Below are 14663 nucleotides of genomic sequence, written 5' to 3'. Positions count from 1 at the left end.
GCAAAATGCGCATAGTACAAAACTATAGATAAGCCAGCATCATCCATACGTGAAACAAGTGAAACATAGGCCATGGGATCATGTAGAGCATCGCTAAAATTCTTCAGAGTCGTAGTCTTCGTCAACAAGCAGGGCGCGATAACCCCTGGATGCAAGGTTTTCTTCCAAACCACCGTCGGATCCAGGATCGGCATAACCTACATTATGTTAGACGGCCCGGAAGTTGGGGAGAACGATTCAAAAGACGCAACCAGAAGAAACTTACCTTCGCCACCAAAGTAACTGAGCACGACAGGCAGGAAGATGAGGGCATGGGTAGCGGCAAAGATGACCAATGCTAGCCAGACACGGAAATAGTAGATTTCAAAGATCTTGCTGCGGGTGAATGCCAGCACACAAACCCCGAGTAATTTGGTGATAGTGATGCCACTGAAGACACTGCCACCCACATTGACCAAGGCAGTCCAGGCTCTTGCATCTTTGCCCCGGAACTTGGTGGGCGTCTTGTCCATTATTGTGCGTGAAGGGAACATGAATGCTCGAGCGATATGGGCGCAGAACTCGACACCGATGCCGACGCAAATAACCAGGTTGACCAAAGAAACGGCATTGAGTGACACCCCAGCAACAGCCATGGAGCCAATAATATCCACAACAATCATCACGACCGTAGCAGTTACTACTGCACCGGTGGCGACAGAGCCTAAGATGATTGACGTGATGGCGAAGATAATGGCAACAGCACAACCAAGTAAAGTGCCTGTGAGCTGCACAATCGAGACATACTGGTCGAAGAAGATATATGGTTTGGAATAAGGGAATACATCTATGCCGTGTTCTTTGGAGATTCCATCCGCGATGCGACGGGCTGAGATGTACGCCTTGATAAAGTCATCCTGACTCCTCAGAGGGGTATGGCTGGTTCTGAAATGGCTGGCATTGGTCATAAGGTGCTTTGAATCGATGACAAGCGCGTTAATATATGGGGCTTTGCCGCCGAGAGGACAAGACGCATCCGTGGGTGCTTCAATCCACTTTTCCAAATAGTGGATAAATTCGTTTCCTGTGGGCATGCCGTGAAGAGAGATATTCCATGCAGGAGTCCGGTCCTCAAAGCAAATCTTCCCATTTTCCTTGCAGCATTCTTGCTGCGGGTTCAGCCAATAAAAGAAGTCGTCAATCCAACTTGCGGCTGATCCCGAAATATAGGAGACATTCGATCGCTTAGACTCCTGCTCCAAAACAAATGACAAGGAGAATTCTTCGCAGGTCGTGAACCGTCCGCAGAGCTGCTGCTGGTGCTTTCTCTCAGTCACGTTGACGTTGCGGGTCACAAAGTAGACTGGTGGACCAGTGCGAAAGTAAGTATCCAGATCGTTGAAATACTGTACCAGATACGAATCGCTCGGAAGAGCGATACGCTGATCCAACCCGAGACGCACTTCCGGGATAAGAGCCAAGCCAGCAGTAAATATGCCGAGGAAGACAATCACAACAGCAACCTTAATCCTGCGGTCAAGCAGGTAGTTTGCATATATTTTGCGAATAAATTGCTGCGTCAGACTTTCCCCCTCCTGATCATTGTAAGCGGGTTCTTCGAACATGCCGGATGAAGTCGCTTTGCGTACTGTAATGCATGGAATGCAATCTGCACGAAGACTCTCCACCCGCCTTTGATTCAGAGCAAGTACTGAAACAAACATCGTCATTTGCAGAATGGCATTGATGAAGACAGCACCAGCTGCATAGATGGCAAAGTTCCTGACGGCAGGCATGCCCACAAACACACCAAGCGCAAAGGCGACCGTCTCCGTCAGGGCTGAAAGGAAAATGCTGGGACCAATCCTTCCTACGGCACGAGCAACCCGCTCATCAATCTCTTCATCAGGGTGACTGACATTTATCCGCTCAAATTCATGAACGATCAGGAAGATGTTGTCCACACCGACCGCCAATACAAGGAAGGGAATGACCTCGGCGATGATCAAGGTCACCCTGATTCCTGCTGCTGAAAACAGTCCTACCGACGCAGACACGGACATAAGGACGATCAAGATTCCCACGATTCCGAGCGTGAATTTCGACTGCACAAAGACATTGGCAGGGTTGTTCAAGAGGGACTTCCAGGTGACCGTGGCTGACCCTAGAGCGAAAGACGCATAGATAAACATGATAATATAGCTGATGACGACAATCTTCGCATCGGTGTTGCTGGATTTGTTGAGTTCCTGCTCCAGGCTGACTTCAGTGTTGAATGACACACGAAGACCACGTTCTTTCGCGTCTTCTTGAACGTTATATAACAGCTGTTTGAGATTGTTCTCCCAGTCAATGGCATCGGCCTCGCTCTCCGTACCTTGGGCGTGATTGTTCAGAACCCACGTGGTAATCAACGCTTGCGCGTCGAGGACGTTGCCGGACTTTTCGTAACCACCCAGTATCATTTCAGGTCTGAGAGGCTGTTGAAAGTCAGGGAGACAGCTGGGGTCACCAGGAGAGTTGGCACAGTGCTTGACCCGCTCTTCCCATGTGTCCGGGTGGAGGTTCCATCCTGAGCCACCGAAATAGCCCGTTATTGACTGAACCACACACGCGTCGCCAGTGGGTTTAAAGCAGACGTCGTCGAGTAGTAAACCGCGGCCCGGAGAGATCATTCGACGAATTTGAGACTCAACATCAAACCACCAGCTAAGGGTGTCATAGCTCAGAACCGGGCCATGTTCGTTGACAACAAATACCTGCTCGGCTCGGTAAAAGGGTCCAAAATTGGTATCAAAGTACTCCTTTTCTTGTGCTGCCGGCGATGTAGGGCTCACCCAGAGGCGTACAGGATCTGTCTCGACAGCGAACCGGAGCCAACCCAGACTTAGAAGGCCAACGAGCACTATGCTAGTTACAATAGTGATAGCTGGGAATCGAGCGCAAGTACCCCCAATGCTATTGAACATTGAGTCAAGCATAGAGTTCAGTTTGTAAACACCAGAAGGTTGCTCCAGCGACCCAGCAGCATGAACGATATCGCCCTCATCCTCATCGTCATCGGGAGATGGGTCTTGTAGGAGCCGAACCCTCTCGGGCTTGCGATAACGCCGTTCTCTGTACGTGAAGTAACTAGAAAAGGCCACGACCGCTAGCAAGAATACGGAGTAAATCAGGATGACCGCGAAGGATAGACAAGGCAACAGGCCGACGTGGCAGTATTTGTCTGTTTTCACCTCTGGTAGCTCCGGGCAGACTCCTGGACAATCAACGCAGGAGCAGCGGAATGCCTCGTCAGGGTCATTGCAGGCCTTCGGTTTGATAGGCAAGGCTCGCATGCCCTGAGCAGGTGACGGGGGCTCTGTTTTGTAGTTGATCTGGAAAGGACTTCCAAGCAGCTTCTTGTCACCCAGGAACTTCAGGAATTGTGTGTAATTCTTCGCGCCGCCGCCGATGAAGTCGATCGCTTTGCCTCCGGAAGCACCGTTTTTGACGTTCTTGCAACTATCATAGAAGCCGCTCTGGTATTCTTCGGACCAGATATTATCAAGTTCGGTAACTAGTAACTTTCCGGAGCTGGCCTTCTCGGTTTTTGTGACATTGATGAACAGAGACTGGTCCGGAGAACAGGTAAAGGTACAGAAGATGTTGAAAAAATTGTCTTTGCACGCAGGACATGATGCAATAATGCCCTCAGCAAGCTTCAGGTTCTTGGCGAGTGCATCGATCTAGGCAGGAGAAGAACATGAGAATCGTCTCGCTTGAAGGGGTTTGGTTGGGACAATAATTCTTACCTGCTCATCTTCACAACAAACAGGCCCTTCGTTCCATTTACTACCACACAAGTTCACCAGCTTCTTCCTCGCCGATACCTCAGGCTCCCTTGCAGGACCGTTATCTGGACATGGCAGCTCTCCGCCGAAGAATGACGTTTTCCCGCAATGTCCTCGGATCGCACAGCGGCCCTCTTCATGTATCTTGGTTTCTCCTTCAGCAACTACAAGTGTGTGTGGAGGAAACGACAGCAGGCCGAGACTCGTGAGGATTGGGGTTAAGCGAAATCCCCGCATCGTCGGCACAAAGGGTGGGTGACGACTCCGGTGTCAAACACGTAGGTTTCTCGCGGTTTAATTAGAGCATTAGAAGGACGATTGGTTGGTGTAGAAAGATGCCGGGAAGCTAGATTTTATGGTGGACTCGCCGAAGAGACAGCCTTTTCTGAAGGAACAGCTTCTCGACAAGATGGTGTCGTGAGCCGAGGATAAAATAAATTCAATGGAGGACAGCGCAGTTCTTGAAATTAGCACTGCGCCAATACAAGTAACAATCAAATAAAGATTAGTCCGGCTAGTATTGAATAGTCTAAACAACAAGTGACAGTGAAGCTATTGAGAGGCTGGGGAAGAGGCGATGGGAGATGACGATAAGGAATCAAGGAACGGGAAGTTGGAGGACCTCCACTAGCCGACATACGTAAGCGGAGAAAGACTGCCATCATCCCATGATTAATGGGGTCTATCGGGCGCTAACGTCAGGCACGGCGATCCTTGGATGATCAGGAATCAGGATAGATTAATCCAATCCTTTGCATGTTGACCGAGTATTTCTGTGTTTGTATTCAGTTAGTTTTGACAAACTAGCTGGCAGTTCAAATCTTATCCAGCATTTTGAGAGGAGATTCTGCTGTAGACTTTGGAAGACAAACAGATAAGGTGGCTTGCTTTGTTGTGTACCCAGAAGTATATAATTTCCCCATTCTACTGACTAGATACTGGCAGCTTCTGATCATAGTTCTCGCCTCAGCCACATAACGTTGTGAAAGTTCTACAATGTTTTTGACTGTGGGTGGAAATAAACATCACCTGGCACAATTGTTTGACCTTGTCAGAGTATATGCCTAGAACACCAGACCACCTCCTATACTCCTGTTAGCTCCTTAATATGACCTGGACAGCCAGACGGAAGAGAAATACCATCAACAACGATATCGGCTCCATTGATATAGCTCCCCCCAATATCACTGCAAAGAAACACCACCGGTCCCGTCAACTCCTGTGGTGACCCCATCCTACGCATCGGATTCCGATCCGCCCATATCTGCCGCCATGGCGCAAGATCCTCGCCCTCGTTGAGCACCGTATCCATATATCCCGGGGAGATGGAATTGACTCGGATTCCGTATTGCGTCCATTCCGCTGCCAAGCTATTCTTCATGTGTAGCACCGCTGCCTTGGAGACGTTGTACGCGATTTGAGGCTGGGGGTAATTCACCCGATGACCGCTGATGGATGCGACGAGGACGATTTTGCCCCCGCGCCCACTGGCAATCATATGTCTGGATTCTGCGTCAGGGGGCCTAGCTCTCACAAGGGAACATGGTAGATCGTCTTACTTGCCCACTGCTTGAGCAGCGATCCATGATCCTGTCGTATTTACATCAATGACGCGGCGCCATTGCTCGATTGTTATGTCCTCGGCTGCCACGCAGTTGACTATGCCCGCAAAGCAACAGAGAATGTTAAGCTCTCCCAGTTCGTTCTTTGCCTTTTCAGCAACGTCCCGCATGCCTGCCGCGTCTGTGACGTCGCATTGATGCGTTATGATCTTCGCAGAAGGAAAGTCTCTTCGAAGTGCATCTATTTCAGCGTCTCCGTTATGGAGAGCCGAGGGAAGATCAAGTAAAGCAAGACCAGAAAGTCCATGCTCAAGAAGGGCTCGTGCAGAGGCTAGAGCGAGCATTCCTGCTCCACCAGTAACTGGATGAGAGTAAGATATCACCTAATCTTGACTCGTGGAAATCAAAGGGGGTAGGACCAACACACTGCGTTTCCGCTCACTCTGAATCTCAAAGCTGCTCGCTGCTCCGGCGTGCTTGTCTCTGGGAATGAGGCCGGTGGAGGCGTTAGAGTGCTAGCTGCGTCGATTTCTCCGAGCCGTATCCATGGCATCTTTGTTTGCACATGAGGTGTTGGAGGGAGAGGCACTTCTTTCTTGGATGCAGTCATGGTCAACGGATTTACTGATAGTACTGAATTCTGTAAGGAAGGATTCACAAGGAGCTTCAATAGGAATTGCAACCTACCTATCTATAGTGTTGCGGAGAAGGGAAAGAGAGGAGTAGCTACCCCGCGCATGATCAACTCTGCACGCGCAAATGCATTTTTATCCCATTTATTTCATTGATTGTAGCTCCATCTTCGGACTGCAGTGCCCCGAGCATGCCCAAGTCGTTAAGCTTTGCCTATGCGAGTCCAGTACGCAAGTCTGCCCTGTGATTGGGGGTAGTGTCTACTACAGAGTCGACAGCTTCGACGTATATCTTTCACGTCGACTAGAAAATTCTACAATGGCATTCTCAGTGGCTACTTATCAAGAACAGATCTACCAGAACAACGTACACCGTCTATCTTCTCGAGCTCACTTCCCATCTACCTTCCTTCTCTTCGCCCCCTTCTTCGGACCAAACTCCTCAGAATAAGACCGGAAGAAGTCTGCCGGCTGCTGGGGCTCATCCGAAGTGACGTCGCGGAATGCCGTCGTTGCAACATAGTTCGTCTTGCCCTCACGGACGAGCGAATAGTATTCGAGTATGAACTGAATCTCACTGTCGTCGGTATCCGTCTGGCTCCTGAGGACCTTCTTGGCTTCATATCTGTGGTCTGTGAGCCCCAATTTCAATAGAGGATTAACGGGAACAACTAGAGACATACTCAGAAATATCTTCGAACTTCATATCCGTTCCTAGAGCTTCACTTGCCGCTCGCGCTAGTTCGTCGCCGTTGAGAAGTGCCGGGCCTGTCGTGTCAATGTCTTTTCACTTGATAATGATAGCAATGGCGCCGCCATACCAGTCAAGGTCATTAGTTGACCACGATGCTTATCGTTGAGTCCATGCTTTCCTTTGCCGGTGAGGACATGAGCCGCTAGTAGAGCGACGTCCTTGGCAGTGGTTTAGCCAGAGGTCTTTGTGCGGCGGAGAGCCAGACTTACACCTAGTGCCACTGGGGGAAATTTATGCTCGCGTCCGATCGGTATAGGGATGTATCCCTCCTCCTTAGCCTGGGGGGCATACGCAAGCAAGTTCTCGGCGTAGAAACCAGCCCTACAACCGGTATCATTAGACATGCAAAACGCAATCTCAAGGAGCAACCTACCGGATGACAACAGGACAATGCCCTGTCATCGAGCTCGGATCCCCCTTCGTGCTCAGGAACAGAGTCTCGAGATGAATAAACTCTCTCAGACGGGGCTGCTTATCCCTCTCAGCGAGATCACATCCCGCAGCACTCAGGAAGACCACATTCGGCACATTGGCGCGCTTGGCCGCCTCGATCATCTCGGCCGTGATATCGATCTTGTCCCGACTAGCTGGCGGGACCAGGCAGAGAGTGTCGGCTTTGGTGTCTCTGATGTCGGCGGCGACGTTCTTCAGACGGCCTGGTCTATGGGGGACGATGGTGGCCCCTAGAGATTGTAGGTCCTTGCACCGCTGAGCATCTGGATTGAGGGTTAGGCCGTGGACGGTGCCGATTTCTTTAGAGAAGTTCTCATCAGAGAGGAGGAGCTCGGCGATGAGGAAACCCGTGTTGCCTTCTACGGAGGTGATGCAGACGTTGCGCGACATAGTGAGCTGTGGTGGCTTGGACTGCTGGGGATATGTTATGGAGATATACTGGTGTTATACTGGTGTTATGCTGCGGTGATGCGAACGTAATATGGCTTTTATACAACGTGACTACCTGCGTCATGGTAATATAATGATTAAGATGTGCTTCCAGGCAGAGATTCGGGATACAGATGCTGGCCAATGAAAAGCTTTTCCGGATAGTCTGCGGGCATGACCTAATAGCTGATTACGGTTCTCGAGACAAGACGAGACTCGCATCGCTGCATAAAACTTCTTACGCGGAGTTCGTAGAGACCTCCCAGCCCAGTCAGGCGGACTGTGGACTATGAATCTACAATCCTGGAAGACGTGCAGGGACGGCCGCTCTCATATCTCTATGCAGACTTGTGAGTCAATCCGGCTTCGCCTTCGCTCATGATGATTTATCATGAGCCGTCATGTAGACGAATGCCAAGCCTTGCGCCTCCCAAGGTCGCATAGCCCGCTAATGGCCATGGACCCATCGATGAAAAGGCATAGGAAGGATTTGCTCTTGCTTCAAAGCTCCCAGCTTCATGTTCACAGACCGTATGAAACCGGATCTGAGAACATCTGCGGAAGATGAGAGATAAAAGCGACAGCCTCTTTGAAAATGTTTCCCCTTTGAGTGGGCGATGCATCTACACGACCAACATCTGGCAAAAGTTGCATATAACACCTATGGTCCTCTGTTGCAGAAAACCAGAAGACCCTATGATGAGAAGATTGCCATTAGAATAGATTATAACACGTGAGGAAGTTATGGAGGATGTAACTCATGGAGATATCATGTCACCAGTATCTGCACAACCACAATCTACGTATGGCCAACTTCCATGCCTCGGAACATCAGTCAAAATGATGATCTGTGTCGCCAATACTCCAGTTAGCCATAGGAACGAACAGGCAAAGTAGAAATGTTGTGAAACAAAAACGCAAAACCCGATGCCCAATTGATTTCATCACAAATGGAACATTGGACACTTTGTGACAGACAGACTAGTAGGCGTCCTCATCTGCTTGCTGATACACATGGCGTGCCCTGGAGGGATCTTTGCGCATCTGTTGGCCGGAGCCAGTAAAGCCCACTATGCAAACACAAATTAGTGAATCACTTTCAGATCTAAAAATAATGGTGCCTTACCTCGGGAATTAACCCCCTCTCCTGTCCGAAACATGCTCTCTTTCCGGCCCAGCTTGCTCTTGCTAGCGAAATCCTTCCACTTCATCTTACCGGCCTCAAGCTCGCGAGTGGCCTTGACTTTTCGGGCCACCTTCGAAGGGCGTGCAGACGCATCGCCGACCTTGCTAGGCTCTTTGCGCGCCTGATTTGCCAATGCAGGGTTGATATCTGCCGCGGCCGAGATGACACTAGAATGAAGGGGTTGTGGGGTTGGAGTCTGGGATGAAGAGTAGCCTGAGCTTCCATCAGCCTTACGTTTCCGCGAATCAGCGTTGGAGATGGGCTTGATGTCTTTGGCTGTCAGAGATTCAACCGTTCCGTACGACTTGAACGAGACCAAGTAGACAGGGTTGGCAGATGAGCCTGTTATTGAGGTAATGCGCGCAGGATAGAAAGAGTTATCGCCCGAAACCCATCGCGCGAGGACGTGGTCATTGACGGAGAACGTAACCGGTGTGGGGGCTTCCTCCGGAGTTTCGGCAGTGGGCTTGCGATACCCAGCCTGATAAGCAGGGTGGTTCTCTTTTGACCATTTCTCCTTCGCTGGCTGAGGAGAAGGTTTGGCAGCAGACGGAGGAGGAGCAAGCGGCTTGAGTTCGGCGATGGAGGTTTCCGTGAGATTTATGAGTTCTTCCAGCTCAGTTTTAAGACTCTGCAGTTCCGTGTTATCTGGATCTACCTGCAAACTCGATTGAACGGTTTCAAGCTGAAAGGGAGAGAAAAAGTCAGTTACCGAACCGTCGCATGGTAGACGGCAATACGACATACCTGAAGCTTGAATTCCTTGACTTCTGCCTCAAGAGCTGCAACATCCGACATGTTCGCTGACTGATGTGAAATGTGATGAGAGAAATAGAATTTTAACAAAAAAGACGAACAGAATCTTCCAAGTGTATCACTGTGCTCACTAAGAGCTTTTATGGTTGCAGATTAAGATAAACGAATGCAGCTTTCCAGATGAGTGGTTCTGAACAGAGGCAACATGGAGTAGGTATGGTGCATGAGGTTAGTGGATTCTTTGCAGATAAGGATAGCACGTGACTAGTCCTCCTTATCAAGCTGTGAAGATCATCATTGTCAAGACTCAGAAGTCCATTTGAGTGGGACGAACAAATACGCAGAGAGATTTGATGCATTACTCCACCTTTATCCTCTGGGTCAGACTAATATGTCGGACGAGTAGATACAGTAGTGATGTCAAGAAAAGGACATCACTTAATCATTCCATGAGTTTCAGATGATAGGTGGCATTACCAGTTCTCACCTGGGCCACCTCATGACTGAAATCTACACGCTACTATCCATTATTGATATTGTTGAGAAGACAAAGGAGAAACTAAGATAGCCAAGACATTCTATTTTGTCAAGCCCTGATTTGGAGTAGGGGCGCGGAATACAGCATCTAGTCATTTCCCTGCCCAGTGATCAAGACCTAGATAGCACTACTCCGTGCCCAGCAACCCAATTTCAATCGCCACTGAAATCTTAAATGGACTTGAATACGAGGCAGTAAATCATGGATTAATCAATGGACATATTTGATGGGAGTAAGACACCGCAAAGCCTAGATTCTCTGATGACTGTTTTGAGTGTTCTGGATGTTCTCGAATAGCTGGTGATAGAGATATGCCTTCTCCTGGCATAGGTCAACCTTACTCTGCACCTGCTTAATGCTTCAGAGTTCAGCCACTACACCGATATTCGGAACGTTGGGATCGTCACAAGTAAGGTACTTTTGGTGCAGTAGTGTATGCAAGGCGGTGGGAAACCGGGAATATGAACTGGCGAGGACTGACTATGAGTCATGCCTGATAGATTGATTATGAACTAAGCAAGCAAGTTGAGTTTCCCCGGTTGAAAGAGGGACCATTGCAGGGAAATAGCTAGACAGCTTCTGATTGAGCATTTCCATGGACTATCGACTGAACTAGAAGGCTGGAACTAAATAAAATGGCGCGTGGAACTTCATCGGCACGGAGAGAATCAATATCCGGCCGGATGTGATTTCTAAGCACCGAGTCACTCAATTTTTCCGCTCTAAAGCAGCGGGAGACATCAGATACAACCATTGGCTCCCGTCTATCAGCTGGCCGTTGCTCAACCAATAAGGACTGTCAACAATTGACGCTGCCTTTTTGCGCCCGTTTGCCCCCCATCGTCCTATGGAAACATCCACCGTAAGACTGGCCTGAGGCGTTGATTGATTGCCTTGTGAACCGTCCATCGCCGCCCCGTCTTCTTGGAAAGTGGAAAATGATGGGCTTCGGTTTCATCCTCGTTCCACCTCCCCTCTCAGCCACATCTCTCTCACTACACCTACTCTCATCGTCAGAATCCCCTGTCTCAATTCCCACTTCGAATCTCTTCATCTCCGCAGGCTTCTTCCTGGCCTGAAATCAATCACTCATATCCAACGACCTATTCTCAATCGGACCCTGATTTGCCTCTTTCGGCAGCCCCTCATCGCCAGCTATCAAGCGGTACCGCCGCGCCATTCCACCCTATACGACATCCTTCCATCTGACACTAGGCCACTAGGCCGCACTCTGGCATCAGCTCTTGGCTCCTGCAACCTTTATCTTAATCTCACCACCTTTTCTTGACCCTTTCGCTACTACTGTCTTCCTCGTCAACTCTCCTCCAGTCATCAATTCTTTCGCTCATATCTTTGTATCTCATTCGACTCGCTTGGAGAGCGTGGAACCCGCTTTACTGTGTCCTTTTCTGGTTCTCCCCCACTCCCTTTGTCTTTACATCGACGGGATTGATGCCTTGTTGAAGCGGGGTGGAATCGTAAGAGCTTTGGTGGCCTTTCCGTCTTCATCAGCAATTACAAACCCAGCACTTTGACACATTTCTTGGGCTCTCTATCGAAACGATAAACGGGCTTGGAGCCCGGGCCTTTTCTGGTTGAGGACACCAATAAGCTAACAAACTCAACACTGCATTGTATTTGAACAAGCCGTCAACGGGTCAAACTATCACTCTCAATTGACCTGGATCATCCTACCGTTATTCACAGCGATACCCCGCTTCGTTTTCAGCTGCCATGGCGGACTACAATACTCTTTATCAACAAGGTCTTTATCTCTCCCCCGATCAACAGGACCTCCTCCTCGCAGCTCTTTCATCGAACAACCAGACTCAGAAACAACAAACAGTGACGCACAACTCCGAAGCCAATCAGAATCTCAATGACACACCCGGCCATGCTTCTTCCGGCAGCTTCAGTGTTTCTCCCCCCAGTGGTTTGGACGGCTCAGTGAATCAGTCAACTACTTTCGGCTACGAAGATAGTCCTTACCTGGATTTGAATCCCGACTTCGACCTTGATTTTCTGGGCAACGAGAGCTTGATTGGTGATCTGCCCCCGAGCCTGCCTTCGACTGAAGACTATGAACCTGGTGATAAGAGAAAGGATATCGATGGACAAGAAAATGACAAAGAGGAGTCGGGCAAGAAACGACGGGAGAGCGATGAGAAAGCAGCCAAGAAGCCTGGTAGAAAGCCACTGACCTCGGAACCCACTTCGGTATGTTTTCTGTGATCCTTTTTCTTCCGTGCAGGTCAATGTGTAGATAATTTGACCTTCGGGGGCGCTAACATTTTCGACAGAAGCGCAAGGCTCAGAACCGCGCAGCTCAGCGAGCCTTCCGTGAGCGCAAAGAAAAGCACCTGAAGGATCTGGAGGCCAAGGTGGAGGAGCTACAGAAAGCATCTGATAATGCTAACCAGGAGAACGGACTTCTGCGCGCCCAGGTGGAGCGTCTGCAAGTAGAGCTCAAGGAGTATCGCAAGCGTCTCTCCTGGGTAACGAGCAGTAGCGGCCTCTCTCCTGTTAATGCCATCCCAGGTGCATACTCCAAAGGCATGTATGGTCTGAACAATAATGATTTCATGTTCGACTTCCCCAAGTTCGGGGATCTGCCCGGTTCACACTTATTCACCAATACGCAAGCAAGCAAGTCGAGTCAGAACAAGGCCAAGGACAACCAGACAGCAACTCCACGCAGCGAAGCTCAGGTTCCCGGTGTCCTCAACCGCAACGCTCTGAAAAGCTCGAGCCCTAACGGTCTTTCCAACGGACCATCACCCGTCAAGTCCACACCAAGCGGCCAGACACCGAATTTGCAAACATCTACACGACCTGGCTCTGGTACATTGAACGGAGCCATTGATAACAATGGAGCTACCAGGGGCTATGCGCACCAGGTCAATTCATCGTACAACGCGAACACAAAGCAGGCAACCCACGATACCCCTAGCTCAGACTCTCCATCATCCTCTTCAGATTCGCACCAGAGCCAGCTGCTCTCTTCCAATGGAACGTCGCCCGAGCCATCTTTGCACTCGCCTGCCGTAAAGGCGACCGAGAGTAGCACTCCCCATGCATGCACCTATACCACCATCAACGGTGAGGAATCCTTCTGCGCTCAACTTGGTATGGCATGTGGCAACATCAATAATCCCATTCCAGCTGTCAGACAAAATAGCGAAAGCGCGTCAAACACCCCTAGCCATGCCAACAGTTCCGACCAGGCTCTTGGTTTGGATCTTTTCGCCCAACAGAATGGAGGTCAATTCGATCCTGTGCTGTTCGGTGATTGGCGTGAGCCTCAAGATGCTATCTTGTCGCAAGACTTTGGTACATTCTTCGACGACGCATTTCCTCTCCCCGACTTGGGAAGCCCATCCCACAATTTTAGCGAGGCGACCAAGCAGCCAGCGGCACCAAAGAAGGATCTTATCGCTGAAATCGACAGTAAACTGGATGAAGATGAGGAGGTGGTGCCTGGCGAGGATAAGTCGCAAATGCTCACCTGCAATAAGATATGGTATGCTCAATTTGACCCCTTACAGCTCTCTAATCTCTTGCTAACTAATTGTGTCGTAGGGATCGTCTGCAATCTATGGAGAAGTTCCGCAATGGCGAGATCGACGTGGACAATCTCTGTTCAGAATTGCGCACCAAAGCCAGATGCTCGGAAGGCGGCGTAGTCGTCAATCAGAAAGATGTCGAGGACATCATGGGTCGCGTTAAATAGACGGCCTATGAGTGAAGTTGATACGACGGTAAAGACAGTCGACATCTTGTACAATTTCCGGCCAATTCTATGCACATCCTTTGGCGAATTCGGAGACAGATACCCATGTTAAACGACGCTGCAATTGATGTTACCACGAACAATATTTTAGGACTTAAAAAGGAAGTTTGGGTGGATTTCATGGGACGTTCATTCTGAATACTTTTCCGATCTTTGAGTAATCCTTGTTGCTTTCGAATCATCGCTTCCTCAAGGCAGCCATTCTTCGTTCAGTGGTCTCGCTTTACCCACTTTCTTTCATTATGAATCTTTCCTATCCCCGCTTAATGGCGCACTTGAGGCACGGAGTCGGGAATCACTACTGGGGCCTTGGTTTGGAAAGACTGTACATCAGCAACAACCCTCACTTCAGTCGGCCATTCAACCACATCGGGATCGGGAGTATTTGCGTTCTTCTTTTTCGGGACTGGAGCTTCGGATTCTTGCTTCTCAATGTTGGGAGAATTGGACCGTAGTCATTGTCATTGCTTGTTGCTCAGCTCTAACTTTGTTCAAAGCAGTAATACACGAGAAATGTATATTGAGTACTACTGTTGAATCCTCACATACAAGCCATCGATCTACCTCTAACCTGCATGACCGTACCCAGACAAACTCATGTGCTGCACAATTGCATCTATAGAAGAAAAGCGAAGCTGAAGCTACAAGGGTATCGATATTGGTGCGTACCAGGAAAGACTTAGAATACACAAAAGGTCGCTGTCGGTGCCCTTTCCTGTCTGCTGTTCTTGTTCTTGTTATTGGTTTCGTT

The 14663-nt window shown here is 49.5% G+C and overlaps 5 protein-coding genes across 5 annotated transcripts, besides 1 other annotated feature; 1 reads left to right on the top strand and 4 right to left on the bottom strand.

Moving 5' to 3' along the window:
- Positions 1-93: 93 nt before the first annotated feature.
- Positions 94-4049, bottom strand: ncr1 (sphingolipid transporter NCR1; the record flags this gene model as incomplete). The annotated part of the gene is made up of 3 exons (XM_001258117.1): positions 94-197; positions 266-3707; positions 3774-4049. The coding sequence occupies 3 exons, from the start codon at positions 4047-4049 to the stop codon at positions 94-96; spliced, it is 3822 nt and encodes a 1273-aa protein (XP_001258118.1).
- Positions 4050-4896: 847 nt separating this feature from the next.
- Positions 4897-5984, bottom strand: NFIA_055690 (oxidoreductase, short chain dehydrogenase/reductase family; the record flags this gene model as incomplete). Its single annotated transcript, XM_001258116.1, has 4 exons — positions 4897-5314; positions 5372-5735; positions 5802-5889; positions 5964-5984. 4 exons carry the CDS (start codon positions 5982-5984, stop codon positions 4897-4899), a joined length of 891 nt encoding a protein of 296 aa, XP_001258117.1.
- Positions 5985-6396: 412 nt separating this feature from the next.
- On the bottom strand, positions 6397-7603 carry NFIA_055680 (uncharacterized protein; the record flags this gene model as incomplete). Its single annotated transcript, XM_001258115.1, has 5 exons — positions 6397-6631; positions 6690-6774; positions 6828-6918; positions 6970-7081; positions 7134-7603. The coding sequence occupies 5 exons, from the start codon at positions 7601-7603 to the stop codon at positions 6397-6399; spliced, it is 993 nt and encodes a 330-aa protein (XP_001258116.1).
- Positions 7604-7648: 45 nt separating this feature from the next.
- Positions 7649-7672: a microsatellite.
- A 951-nt stretch (positions 7673-8623) lies between these two features.
- NFIA_055670 (uncharacterized protein) lies at positions 8624-9626 on the bottom strand (the record flags this gene model as incomplete). The annotated part of the gene is made up of 3 exons (XM_001258114.1): positions 8624-8712; positions 8769-9513; positions 9576-9626. The coding sequence occupies 3 exons, from the start codon at positions 9624-9626 to the stop codon at positions 8624-8626; spliced, it is 885 nt and encodes a 294-aa protein (XP_001258115.1).
- A 2230-nt stretch (positions 9627-11856) lies between these two features.
- Positions 11857-13852, top strand: yap1 (putative bZIP transcription factor AP-1/Yap1; the record flags this gene model as incomplete). The annotated part of the gene is made up of 3 exons (XM_001258113.1): positions 11857-12339; positions 12423-13642; positions 13702-13852. 3 exons carry the CDS (start codon positions 11857-11859, stop codon positions 13850-13852), a joined length of 1854 nt encoding a protein of 617 aa, XP_001258114.1.
- Positions 13853-14663: the final 811 nt, after the last annotated feature.

Source organism: Aspergillus fischeri, genomic scaffold (genome assembly GCF_000149645.3).
Source record: "Aspergillus fischeri NRRL 181 1099437636266 genomic scaffold, whole genome shotgun sequence".
NCBI classification, from domain to species: domain Eukaryota; kingdom Fungi; phylum Ascomycota; class Eurotiomycetes; order Eurotiales; family Aspergillaceae; genus Aspergillus; species Aspergillus fischeri.
Note: the sequence above shows the minus strand (reverse complement) of the source record. Positions and strands in the feature narration are given on the sequence as shown.